General features: G+C 39.4%; 1 protein-coding gene across 4 annotated transcripts; it reads right to left on the bottom strand.

Moving 5' to 3' along the window:
* Window positions 1–5,731: 5,731 nt before the first annotated feature.
* LOC116252146 (UMP-CMP kinase-like) lies at window positions 5,732–11,537 on the bottom strand. Of its 4 annotated transcripts, none has more exons than XM_031626230.2 (9): window positions 11,182–11,537; window positions 10,080–10,133; window positions 9,193–9,241; window positions 8,617–8,734; window positions 8,356–8,512; window positions 7,288–7,368; window positions 7,067–7,174; window positions 6,738–6,803; window positions 5,732–6,084 (listed from the first exon to the last, which is right to left on the bottom strand). In XM_031626230.2, the coding sequence occupies exons 1-9, from the start codon at window positions 11,248–11,250 to the stop codon at window positions 6,076–6,078; spliced, it is 711 nt and encodes a 236-aa protein (XP_031482090.1). In that variant the 5' UTR covers window positions 11,251–11,537; the 3' UTR covers window positions 5,732–6,075. The 4 variants fall into 4 exon arrangements, with proteins under 4 accessions (XP_031482090.1, XP_031482089.1, XP_049933166.1 ...); XM_031626229.2 differs by lacking the exon at window positions 11,182–11,537 and adding an exon at window positions 10,996–11,174; XM_050077209.1 differs by lacking the exons at window positions 10,080–10,133; window positions 11,182–11,537 and having other exon boundaries at window positions 9,161–9,199.
* Window positions 11,538–14,029: the final 2,492 nt, after the last annotated feature.

Genomic DNA, 14,029 nt, shown 5'->3' on the forward strand with positions numbered 1-14,029 from the left:
TGCTCGACTAGTTCAGCCGCAAGCCCAATGCCCGGAGGTAGTATGTACATTAATCGCCGAAATCTTTCCAGACACTGGAAAAGTAAAAACTACGTATTTTGTTCATTTCAGCCATGGAATGTGCCTGCCGTTATCCATGGTCAGCACCAAAGTTGAATATTTCACTTAAAACACATTCTTATATAAGAATGTCGGATACTGCTTCAAATAACAGGATGGTCTATACAACCCTTCGAATTCCAGCCTGATACCAAAATCGCCAGCCCTTGGGTGCGCTCGGCCAGATCCCAGCCTAACCCGGTGTCACTGAATCTTTTTTTTTTTAGCTAAATGCATAATTCCATTTCGCCATTCCTTACTTTACTATATACTTTTGCCTTCCGCATTTTCCACTCATATTGTAGCCCTGTCACTGGACTGGGATCATAAAAAATGCCAGTTCTGTCTATTGGCTAAGTTGAAGAAAGTTGAGAGTTGAATAATGCTGGACGTCAGCCACTGTATCAGGTAGATACTTGCTGTTGCCAGCTTCTTATTGGTGACATAGCAATAAAAATATAATAAAAATTCTCTTTTGACCGCAATAATCTTTTCTGCTTCACAATTCAATAATCTCCAGTTAATTTCTTCTTTGCCATAGCATTCCTATGGCTTTGCCAACCCTGTACTTCCTGCATCGGCTTCGGCTGCTCAATCTTCGAATCTTTCCCTCTCTTTTGTTCTAAGACATAACTGGTGAATTTAGTATATTCTAGGAGCCAGCACGACGCGTGATATAAATCCCAAAACTCAAAAGGTCATAAAATTTCAACATGAACAATAAAGCACGATAGATGATAATTGTTGTAATAACAAAGTAAAAAGCATTCCGAACTTAGGTATTTTAAAGTGATTGCTTTTCTTTTCTATCACTAGCTAGTAGATAGTGCTGGTAAGAAGCCCAACATGTCGAGCTCGCCTTGTTCAAGCCCATCCATTAACGACAGGAAGTCTATTACCAACGAGCTGACTTTGATCATGCTGAACCTCACCAAACAGGAGATTGACTCAGTTCCTGAAATTTGAAAAGTTTGTTTTTTTGAACTGCTTTTATAATCATAAGCTCACCATAACATGGAATAATGCATATTGTACGAGCTGTGCAGCTTGTTTCTAAAACCTAGAGATAACTCGGTAAGCAGACGACAACATCGGTCGCTTGCCAATAATATACTAGAAACTAACCACTATTAAAGTGGTGTTCATTCAATCACAACTTCTGTCTAAAAATGGTAAGCGATTATTTTTGCTGCCTCCTCCATTAATATCTACTTGAGTGAATTTATTCCTGAATAACAGCAAGGGAAATAGTCAATAAAACTGCTTTTTGGCCACGAAGATGCCACTAGACAATAGCACATAAGCCGTAACTAGAATAATCCTCCAACCACTGTCTGTCATCAATGATGCGCAAAAAAATTGTGGTTTATTTTTAATACGTACCGTCAGGATTTTTTTTTAATTTATTAGGATTAAATGTTTGCCAATCCGTTGAAATATTTTGTCGATCGGGTCGCCCGTCGTGACGACAAAGTTATGCGGTTCAAGAAGGAATGTAGATTACCTCGGAACAAAGCAAAAAACGGTAGGAAATGAAAACTTACAGTGACTATGAAGGAAAGACAATCACAATCTATTCGATCGAGCCACCCGCCATGGCCAGTCTATTTGATGGGGCCGCCCGCTGTGAGCATGGAGTCAAACAAGTTCAAGCAGGAATACAGATATCGATGGGACAGATGTCACGAGCCCAAAATTCAGAAAATGAATCAATACAAAGACTAAAAACAATATACTCGATCGGGCCGAGGCCGGCAGCCGTGAGCACGGGGGCATACAAGTTCAATAATAACCGTAGAACAGAAGCAGAAAAAGCAGAAAATGAAACCTTATAAAGACTAAAGGAAGAGACACACAATCTGTTCGATCGGGCCGCCTGCCGAGACCACAAAATCATACAAGTTCAAAAGGAATGTAGATTACCGTGGAACAGAAGCACAAAAAGCAGAAATGAAACATGGACTAAAGAAAACTAAAGAAAAAGAAACAAAATCTGTTAGATCGGGCCACCCGCGGTGACGACAGAGTCACACAAGTTCAAGAAGGAAAGCAGATAACGCAGAACAGAAGCACAAAGATCAGAAAATGAACCCTCATGAGGACTAAAGAAAGAGAAACAGGATCTATCGGAATCTCTACATTTGCTCCATCGCCTGCAATTTCGTGAAGTGATCTGACTCAAGAACCAACTTAAAGGAGAAAAGGCGTCCACAAAGCAAGAGCAGGGGTTGAAAAAGCGCCAAATCCTACGTCCCTAACGAACAAACGTGTGCCGTTAATGGCGATTTCGCGAAGAACAACGTCTGCTGAAAAGGTAAATGCAAGAAAAGCGAATAAGGGAGGCAGACGGTACGACTGACTACTAAACGAAGAGGAACTCCGATAGGGTGGAATCGGCCAACAGAGGCATGAACGACCGAGACACAAGCGATCTCGAGAAGTCAAGAGTTCGAGACGCAAGGCAAAGAAAGCGAGTACAGTTAAACGTAAAAAAGCAGCGGTGTCGATAAGAAAAAGATAATCGAAACCTATGAAACGCAGAGGAACTACGATTCACCGGTCGGAATCTTTCAACAGAATAAATTCATCGGTCGAACAACCACCCGCGATCTCGACGAGCGTGGAATTCAATCGTTCCTATTCGACGAAGCAACTCCTTTGGCCTTCATGTCAACCTCCTCGTCAGCGTCAGCCATGGGCAAACCAGAAGCGTGGATTTATCGGTTGTCAATGGCGATGCGGGACAAGAAACAAAGTTGGTGAAATCGGGGAACGGATAGTAGGGGTTTCCCTGACCCGGCGTCCCGCCTAAATGGCGCTTCATGGAAAGGCGGGAAGATAAGCGCAAATTTGGAGATGACTGCATTTCCATTTCAGCGCTCTAATTTTACATTTATTATCAATCCCCATGCAAACTTTTCTCATTTTCAAATGCAGGCGTATCATTGGCTGTCAAGATAGATGGGTCCAGTTCCCGGCAGTGGACAACAATACTGATAACGCTCATGGGAACTGTTTGTGTCTGTAATCCGTCGCTTTTTTAATCTGTCGTTTTCTTTTTTCTCCTTCCTTTTTGTTTGAAAGAAGAGTGATACTTTGAAGAAAAAAGAAGTGAAGAAGCAGCTTGTCAACATTCGTTATATTCAACCATTTGCAGTAAAAAAAACAATATATATTAAAAGAAACTTTGTCCAGCCTGACCAACTACGCCATTTTTTTTTTTTCAAATTTGTATAAAATGTGAAGCTCCACTTTTACCAGCCTACCAATTCAACCAACTACACTTTTTTTTTTTTTGGATTTTTAGAATCGTATAATTGTTTGATGGATCTAACTCGAATTTGGCCGAATATTGACCACAATTATGCCTAACCCCTTTCCGTGATTATCTAGCCGATAATAATGTGATACATCAATGGAATGGGTTCTTGTTTTTAGTTTGTCTATGGGCCGAATTTGTTGTTGGGAATGAGAACAGAGGAAATTTGGCCGCTAATGGCACGAATCCATTGGACATAGTAGAGTACCACTTCCTTGTTCACCATCTTTTTTGTGCTTTCACGTCATCAACTTAGGCCTGGGCATCGGTCCGGGCCGAGCCGGCCCGGTAACAGTCGGCCCAGTTCGGCCCGTCGGGCCCAAGACCCGACCCGGGCCCGGCCCGATTATTTGACAGGCCGGGTAACGGGCCGGGCCGGGTAACGGGTCAGGCCGGGCTGGGTAACGGGCCGGGCCAACCATGACTAAGGCCCAGTAACTACCAGGCCGAGCCGGGCCGGGCCCATACAAAAAACTGGCTCCCTGGTTAAGTACACAAGGTTTTAAGCACACAAGGTTTTTGAAGTGTATATACAGGATTCATTCAGTTCGAGCAGAATAACAAAGTTGGCTGCTGAATCAAGTTGAGGACATGATTATTGGCATGTCCTAGCCTCCTTTCTCGAGTTTACGTGTTTAGTTTTGGAGAATTTAGCTGCTTGATTTTTTAAAAATGTACAAATTCCAGAACTAAGACGTTCAACTATATTGTAAGCTTTGAAGCTTGATACTTATTTCAAAGTTTCATAAAGTTGTTGCAATCACATACAACAACCATTAGCTTGTTAGTGTAAGAAAGTTCTCTCGCATGCAACTTGAATTTTGGAACTTTATGCACCTGCCATTTCGGGATGTTATATATATATATATATATATATATATATATATATATATATATATATATACTAATGCCAGCTGAGAGTGAGACAAGAAAAGATTATACAATGTCGCTAACTCCAATAGCTGTGCAGATTATAGGCATTTGTTAAAACATAAAAATTGCTAATATGAAGGCACAACTGCATACATTGGACGTGCAATTTGATGAACTGCATACAATTGCAAACTGCTAGGAAATAGGAATTGAAGACAGCATCTGGTTGCAATCCCATTCGTCAAATGCTCAAATATTTAAAGTCAAAGTATAATGTATGTTCTATCTAACATGGTTGGAAGTCCCCACAGTAATGGATTGGTAGTTGTTTTCAAGCACAGCCCCATCCATAACCAGATGATCTCTTCGTATTCGAAAATCTTTATGTAGGTAGGCGTTAACAACATCAGATTTGAAAGACCCATCAACTGATTCAAAAGAACAATCAAACCAATATAGATTGTAGTGACAATCTACACGGCAAAAACCAATGCATCTCCATCCCAAGAAGCATGAACGTGCACGTGAAGGAGAGAGGCAGGCAATGCTTAGTTTCTAGATTGAGATTTGGAATGGAAAAACAGGCAAAAGAAAAATAACATGTCTATTGCTAAGAGCAAAACAGAAGAAAAGAGATAAAAGACGTGTACCCTCACAAAGCAAAATGGCGACAGTAGTGACGGAGCGGCGAAAGGGCGATGGACCGATGGTGGCCCTGGCCCAATGGTGGAGACTGGAGAGGAGACGGTGCAGCACAACAGCCTCTGCCAAATGCGATGAGGAGGAATCAAAAAGGGGGCAGGAGGAGAAGAAGGAGTGAGAAAAAAATTAAAATGAAAAATCTGTCGAATGACTCAATGACCTAACGGGCCCGTCGGGCGACGGGCCGGGCTTAGAAGTGATAACCAGGCCCGGCCCGTTAAGATATCGGGCCGGGCCAAGCTCAGTAAAGGTAAGCCCAGTGAAAATCTTCAACCCGAACCCGGCCCATTCCGGGCCGGCCCGACGGCGGCCCGGCCCAATGCCCAGGCCTACATCAACTGTTAGATTTGGCAGGTACTTTGGTTTAGAATGTCGTCGGGACGCTTTTTGTGACGTTCAAGTGATGGAGAGGGCACTGTTCCAAGAAGAACAAAGCCAAGAAGTCGCAGCCTGTTGCACCGTGGGGCCGTGGCCGCACCTCTGTTGAGTCCCTTTTTTAAAAGGCACATGCTCCAACAAGTGAACAAACACGCGTTGGATTTTGGAAATAAGGAAAAGAATGTCACACCCAAAAATCCAAGAAAACGACCCTAGTAAAAATAACCCTGGGAGTGTCTTCCTGGGGCCATCAAACACTGTACTCGATGGCAATCCATGAAGACATGAAAGACAAAAGGGCCATAGGACCACCAAAACAAGCACAGATAACCACTCCCAAGGCTAACCAGACAAGAAAGGTAACACCAAATGCAAAAATTCAACTACAGTTGATGAGAACCGCATTATGTTCATACAAAGAGGAACGCCCTCCATAGTACTTTGATTTGGTGCCTCTAAAACATGAAGAGTAATAAATTGCACCTGTTGTCGTGTGCGGAATCGCTGTTTAATGATTGTTTTTTCACGACCATCGATTGCTTACTTTAAATGCAGAAAATTACAGCAAACCGTTTGGAATATTACAGAAAAATTGAATGCTTCCTTTAAATGAGATGCCCACTAAAAAACGTAGCATTGAAATTCCAAAATTTAGAACTACAGCCTGGGAACACATCCATGCCATCTTTTCTGCAGATAATGTTTCAGGTTTCCTGTTTGATAATGGAAATACAAATAAGAGTCAGAGAATGCTTCTGATATGTTACTCGTAACAACAAAACAAAGATAATGGTGCTAACAGACCAAGCTGACCCATCAACCGCATTACAGGACAAGGAAAACATAAATCCAAACGTTGTGATCTACAAAGAAAACAGGAACTGTTCAAATCATTGGCATAACTATTTTCAACCTATACACCTCGTCAACTGATGCATTGTAATATACTAAAATTGTCAAAAATTCAAACCATGCCCTTCTTTATGTCAGAATTTAAATAGTTTATGATATCGACAACCTATGCACCTTGTATCCATCGATGCTCTAATCTAATTTATATTTGGCTGTAGAACAGGTTTTTACTTGTACCATTTTGCTGAGAAAATATTATTATTAAGATTTCTGACGACATGCAAATCTCAAACAACTCTCGGTCCCTTGAAACACAAAAGAAAATACAAAATGTGAAGACAATTGCTCTTCTGTGATCCCACAGGATAGACCATAGAGGGGCATATACTAGCTCTGGCGGTGGAAATTTCTGGTGTCCATTGTGCAAATCCTGATGTTATGCTTGGGATGATCATGTGTGTCTCTTTACAAGTATAAGCAGTCTAACAGAAGAGAAGTCAGCTTGAACGGATACCTTATAAGCTGAAAATTGAGGCTTGATTTTTTCGAAAACTTCCTCTATCGTTCCAACAGCACTAATCTGCATGCACAAGGATATCAAAGTATGGAAGATATACAGGCCACATTCTGATCATCCAATACACATCACAATATTCATGAGGAGGCAGGTTCTTCTTTTTAATTTTTAACAAAAAGGAACAAATCTGAAAAGAAAGAGAAAACCAAAATCGGATGCATAAACTGAAAAGGAATCAATAGCAAAATTAAAATTTTAAAATGTTCCTGCCTCTTAAGTCTTAACTCTTAACTTTGGGAAGGTGCAAAGACAATCAGCAGACAAACCTTTCGAAGTTTCCCTTTTGCATCATAGTAGTTGATGACGGGAAAGTTCAACTTGTTGAAGACCTTGAGGCGTTTCTCTATGGTCTCTATGTTGTCATCTATACGTCCCTAGGAACAAACCACCAAAACAAGGCACCATATCAGGATCAAGAAAATAACTAAATAACTAACATGGGAACAAGACAGCACAGAAAGCTATGTATTTTAAGAGGAAGCTTAACCTGATTACGGTTAAGCACCCGTCTTATCATCTCTTCTTCAGGGCACTCCAGGAAAAGAACAAGTTCTGGTTCTGCACCAATCTGCATTCTCAAACTCTAGTAATAAACATCCCAAGAATGGCATTGAAGAACAGTTTATATCAGTATAAAAAAATAAATAAATATTCATGACAATTGACAAGGTAAGTTCACAACAGAGGAAAAAAGAACAGTTAGTTTTTGCTTGGATCTAGCAGTAAAAACCTAAACAGGGGGTGGCTTGAATTTTGCCAGCAAATTATTCACCATTCACATAAACCATGCGGCTACAATGCGACACAAGCTCAACAGTATAGAACACTTTTAGACTGTAGGTTTTTCCCTTCTCTTCTTCTGCACTTAGTGTGTGTGTAAGTGAAATTCTCAATACAACATAAAACAACTTAACAATCTTGACAAACAACCAAATTCAACTCCAGGTCCGATGATTTTGGGACAGAAACTCAAATATACTGATTTCTCTTCTGAATTGGATGAGCTGACCATACCTAAATACCAATTGGCAATTAGGTCAGTCTGACATCCAATCCAAACATGAAAATAATTTGTTTCTCTGCTGCTGGGAATGATAGCATCATCAATTGACAGAAGTTTAGTTCAATGATCATGAATACTGAGGCAAAGGAAAAGGATTTGGTGCCCTTTTTGGTGAGGGCATCATAATAAGTATGTTGTCTGTGTTCTGTACCTATAACCAAGAAGATGTAAAAAAGAAGCAACAGTTCATTCAGTGATTAAGAAAGCCAAATAGGTTACGTGTCCAGATGTCAAGGCCATCAGTAGCAAGTCACAGTAGCCTGACACTTTAGGTTATAAATATCTCATACCAAAAAATATTAACAGACAGCCAACAACTCAAAAGATAAACTAAATGTAGAAATGAACACCTAAAGAACGTTATTATGGCCACAGGAGAAAAGAACAATTTCATCTGAGTGAATGTTGAGCAATTTCTCTACTCTATCTCAGAAGGAGAAATATATTCATCCATCATTGTTTCCCTAAGACAGAAAAAGGAAAGAAACTCACGATATGTTCAAATGCAACACGATTGTCCTCACTTCGAGGAAAACCATCGATAAGAAATTTATCATTCTCACTTGCTTGAATTTCTCTTTTTATCAAGGACACTGTAACGTCTGATGGAACAATCTTTCCCTCCTTAATTGTATCACGTATCATTTCCCTGAGAAGAAGAAACAAAGAAAAGAGCAAAAAGATGTTACAAGTCAAGCAGAAGAAGAACGAGTGGTAGAACAAAGTTTAATGCAGAGTGAAGTAATGGAATACCCTTTTTTGGAATTAGAATAAATCTCTCTTCTCAGTAGTTCTCCCGCACTTAGATGTGTAAAACCAAAAGCTTCCACAATTTTTGCACACTGTGTGCCCTTTCCACTGCCAGGACCCCCTAGACAAATCAGACTTCGCATCACTCCAGAAGAGGATCCATTGCAAATTCCTCAAGGGTTGTAATGAAATTACAGTAACTCAAAGACTCAATAAGAAGAAAGAAAAAGGGGAAACTAAAACATAGTAAAGGCACATTTGGCAACTTAACAACAGCTAGGAGAAAAAAAAGTGGAAAACAAAAAAAGAAATACTTAATTGTGAACCCATACAGTGAGGTGTAATTGCACCAGAACATCATGGCAAAAGAAAATTCACAATCCACCAGATGTACAACATGTACAAAGAGAGAGATCTTGATAGACCAACATGTTTATGTTGTCTTTACTCTTTACTATTGTTATTGTGATGGACGTGTATGAAAGCTACAATAAAGAAAACGTTACCAACTTTTGCATGGGACACATTCATAACAATCCCGGCTTACCTAAAACAAAAGCAATATGTAGTTCTTCTTACCTAAAACAAAAGCAATATGTAGTTCTTTCTCAGAAAAAGCATCTTTATCCTGCATAGAGAATAAAAAAATATATACGTCATTACAGGCCACACCAGCATGGATTCTGTAAATCATTGTTCGATAATTAAATGGCATAAAGCACAAGCATGAAAAGTTCACTTCTCTCATTCTTTTGTGCCAACAAATAGTGAGGTCAGTTTCCTTATCTTAATGGCATTTCATTGGGATTCAAACACGAACACATTCTAAACATGGTTGAACTCATGCTAGCATACCCAAGCCCCATGGAGCGAGTAAGATTATTTTCAGTTCTTGGCAGAACTTGGATTTTTACCAATTAAAATATCAGTGTAAGATGAGGATGTTTGGATGTTATTGGTTATACTTATATGGTAACCAGCAAGCATCTGCATGAAAATGTACTAAGCTGCATTAAGGATATTGATACATACACCAAAGTTGAAAGCTGAGAGTCTTAAACGTGATTCTGTAACATTACAGGAATCAACCAAAAATGCTATTTCCAGCCATATATATATATATAGTATTTGCATGTGCTATTAATAACAACCAAATTAGAGCAGTCACACCCTACTAATGAATCTTTCAAAAGACCACAAAGTTGTACAGTGCCTGCTTCTACCCTATAAACAATGTTATGCCTCCTGAACTTTATGTTTCACCTGGTTATTTGTTGTTCATGAACCCAATACTGAAGAAATAAGACAAGCTAAAAATATGGAGTTGAAAGAGAAGGAGCTGATTTAGACATGTGTCTCCTCTATATGCTGCACATTGTCGCATTTTGCACTGAATATGAAATGTATTCATTCTCATCAAGCAAAAGTTTGCATGTTGAGTCATAATTATATTATAGGGCAATTACCAGTAAAGAAGCTTTCGTTCTGAAGACCTCCACAAAATTCCACCCAGTTGGATCCTTCACAGGAATAAACAGCAAAAAAGAGAAATATGTAAATAACAGTCAAAAGGTCTATGAGAATATTCGTAATGTATTGATGCATAAACAATAAAATTGAAAAATATAAATTTCAACATTCACGAGACAGGAAATAAAATCGAAAGAGATTCATAAGCACAATTAATGGATGAAGAAGGAAGAGAATAACGTTTAAAATGTTGAGAAATATAAGGAAAAAAAAAAAAACTAACTCTGTGATAGCAACTGCCACTTTATTTCAAGGCATATAGTTTTCCATAAGAAAGACAAAGAATTCATGCACGGAAAATATTAGCGACATTCATAGCGAGGAATATACTGAGAAGCCGGCCATATTTCTCTGTCCGCTGCACATTTTTGCGTTTTCTTGTGAAGCTAAAACACGCCCACCAGGGCATTGATACCTTGGAACAACACTTACCATACAATTTGCAAAATCTTTCGTTTCTTTGCTTTAGTCAAAAAACAAGAATGCAAACGAGATGATCCTTGAAACTCTTTGGACATCCCTAAGAACAATGCACGTCGTGTCGAATAATATGTACAGAAAAACAAGCAAACGAAGGGATAATTCTCTCTATCAAGCCACACTTACCACAGAGAGAACTCCTGAAACACTAATCCAGCAGACCCCATAAATTAATCAACACGTAAAACCCCTTAAATGGTCCAACAAGAAGAAGACGAGCATGCATTTTTCAATATTTAAGCAGTTGGATCAAATCCGTACCATTGGCAGATTGCAAAGACAATTCGTATTTCATTTTCTGAGACAAATATTCATGAGAAAATAAGAATCTCGAACGCCAACATCCAAAAGTCAAGTAATGCCTACACTTACCACCAACTCTCGAGCACGATAAAAAAAGAACACCGCCAAGGCACAGAGGAATGAAATCCACCAATAACGATTTACTTTCATGACCGGGTAAACAGACTCAAAACCAACGAACTCTCAATCACATTATTATGGAAACGATGCCAAAGGGACAGACGGAGAACGGCCATGGACCACCACAGAACCCACCTTGGGTGAAGAGGCGATGTCACGAGAAGGCAAAAGGAGGCGAGAGAAGATGGTTGCTCTCCTCCACATTTTCTCACCAATGATATTGAGCTGCGCGTTGTCGTCGTCTTTGCGGTCCTCTGCTCATCGCATGAGAGGCCCGGCTTCCCTCATCTGCAGCCTGACTCGTTGCGTCGGAAGCGGAAACGGGTCGATGGCGTCGACGCAACGCCCGACCCCCCACCGATTAACTACGTGGATTCGCTCCTGCTCCTCCAGATGGGGAGTGCTCGGTTGGCTTTTCTTGATCTCCTAGGGTCGTACTCTCTCTCTCTCTCTCTCTCTCTCTCTTCTGTTCCGGCGCGGGGGCGGGTGAAGTGCGGATTTGATCGGAACGCTTTAATCCGCCACGGGATCGCTGACTCGTAAGCTGTCCGATTTTGAGTGTCAAGCAAGTAATTGGGAGTAAGCCTGGGCCGCCTCGGCTCAATAATCAGACCGGCTTGACATTAAAACTCAACTCTACTCGAGCATGGTTCGAATTCGACTTAATTAAATTTAAAAATATATTTTTAAATAACAAAAATTATATAAATATAATTAATCATATTAAAATATTATATATATATATATAAAGTTTTTAAGAGGCCCACTCTAGTTTGTTGGGTTGAACTGCACCAGCACCATAAATTATGGTGCTGGCTTGAGTTCCTTTTTTATTGGCCCAAGCCTGGGCCCAAACTTAAAGCCAAGCTAGGTACTGAGTACCCCACGGCAGAAAGCTCGATGCCCAGGCTTAATTGGGAGGCATTTGTGCTCTTACATGTGAGATTGAGGAGATTTGCGACATCACTAAAGAATCACAGCGCATATGGTCAGACTCCTTTCACCGGACTAGGGTTGTTCAAGACGTCGAGTCAACTCGGATTCAAACTCAAATTTATGTGCTTAAACTTAACTCAAGAGAGAGTCATTTATTAAGCTAGTTAAATTAAGTTAATGAATGAATGAGTCGAGTTGGAAAAAAATTGATAAAACGCGTGGTAGAGAATATATGAAAAAAATTGTCTCCCTTGCTATTACAAAAGAAAGTTGTTCCAATAGGCTTCCTTTTGCCTCTTTGAAGTAAGGCTCCGGAATTTGAGTTCCCTTCTTATCTGTACCCATCTCAGCTCAAACTTAATCAAGCTGAGTCGAGCTTGCCAACTCGAGTTCGACTTATGGGTTTTAAGACTCAAGCTGACCTCAAGTTGGCCAGCTCGGGCCGTGGTGAAATCAAGTGTTCGTTTGCTCTATAGGTTAGAGGCAAAACAGCTTTTATATCAGCCTAAAATGAAATCTGAAGTTACCAAACACACGAGACCGCTGTGGGTTAGAAAATGAAGGTGTCAGATAGTATTAAAAAGAATGTTTGCAATGCCTTTGTACTTGACAACAGGCTTTCGGTCCGTATTGGACATTATAGCACTGTAACATGAATTATTGAATTAAAAAGTTTAGTACAATGGCGTGGGATGATATGTGTCTAATGTGAATGATATTTTTTTTTGTAGCATTTTTATATTTCGTTATGGTTTTGTATTTATATTTCAAGTTACAATAGTGTATGCGATATTGCAGATTTATGGATAAAGGCGGTATAGTGAGTTGGCATTGTCATACGCGTAGCATTTATGCATTGTTATAAAATTAGTATACGTTGTGAATTTATATATGAACGTTCCATGAAATAACAAAGATTTTAGTAGTTTGATATCATGTTGGATATGATATTCTTTTATAGGTTGTAACTATAAGGGACATGGCATAGCTCGTCAGCTTGAGTGATGTGCAGCCGAAGCATCCTCGGTTTGGTTCACATGGATGTCACTCCTCTGTACTATAAATGCTGATCTCCATGACACTCAAGTTGAATGGTGTACGGTAGAACCACTTATGCCCTAAAGTAGCTTTATATCATAGGGGTTATTGGATTTATGTGATGATGGTAGTGGATCTCGAATGCATTTTCCTTTATTAACATCTAAAACTTAGGGTGTGTTTGGGTGACACATTTAAATGTTTGCCTCAAATGACATTTAATGCCTGCTTGGGTGATGGTAGAATCTAGGTTTATAAAGAGCCTACAGCAATACTGGTTTAAAAGTGTTTGGGTGGCATTGAAACAGAAAAACTTAATTTTGACAAATCCTGGTTTTAGAATGAGATCAAATGACTTCTCCCCCTTCCCCAGTCTGTGGGGTCATGTACACAAGCCTGTGTGTCCCATGTATAAGCCAAACACGCCCTTAGTTTCGATCACAAAACTAGTTTTCTTTTTAAACACCTTTTTTTACGATGTCATCTAAAACCAAGATTTATACCAACGGTCCACGGTAAAAACAAGAACCGTTTGCTTATTCAAATATAAAATTTAAAATCTTAGACAATTCAGTCCAATCAATGAAGAAACGGATAACTGATCGACCACCCACAGGAAGCACTTATGTGGCCATTAACAAGAAAGGCACCGCAGATTAACTGTTCTGAGATTAATTTTTCTGCCCTGTAGCTTTCATTGACCCATCAAACTTGACTGTATCTCGGTCATGGTTCACATATTCGGCCATTTTAGCTGTCCGGTCCGGTGCCTCATGTTTTCCGTGAAGTGCGGCACATAAATGCATAATGCATGTATAGAAATGTCTTAAATTAAAAAAGAAAAAGGAAATTTCAGTATAAGGCAGTATTTGATAGATGTTAAAAAATGAATAACAGCTTTATGATCGACTTATAAAATTTTCATGTAATATATATATATATATATATATATATATATATATATATATATATATATATATATATATATATATATATATATATATATATA

This window comes from Nymphaea colorata, chromosome 4, assembly GCF_008831285.2.
Source record: "Nymphaea colorata isolate Beijing-Zhang1983 chromosome 4, ASM883128v2, whole genome shotgun sequence".
Taxonomy (NCBI): Eukaryota; Viridiplantae; Streptophyta; class Magnoliopsida; order Nymphaeales; family Nymphaeaceae; genus Nymphaea; species Nymphaea colorata.

Coding starts and splice junctions, on each gene's coding strand:
- LOC116252146 (XM_031626229.2), bottom strand. CDS start 11,076: ATGAAAGTAAATCGTTATTGGTGGATTTCATTCCTCTGTGCCTTGGCG. Junction 9,242..10,079: donor GAACGAAAGCTTCTTTACTG/GTAATTGCCCTA, acceptor TTCTCTATGCAG/GATAAAGATGCTTTTTCTGA. Junction 6,804..7,066: donor CAAAAGGGAAACTTCGAAAG/GTTTGTCTGCTG, acceptor TTGTGCATGCAG/ATTAGTGCTGTTGGAACGAT.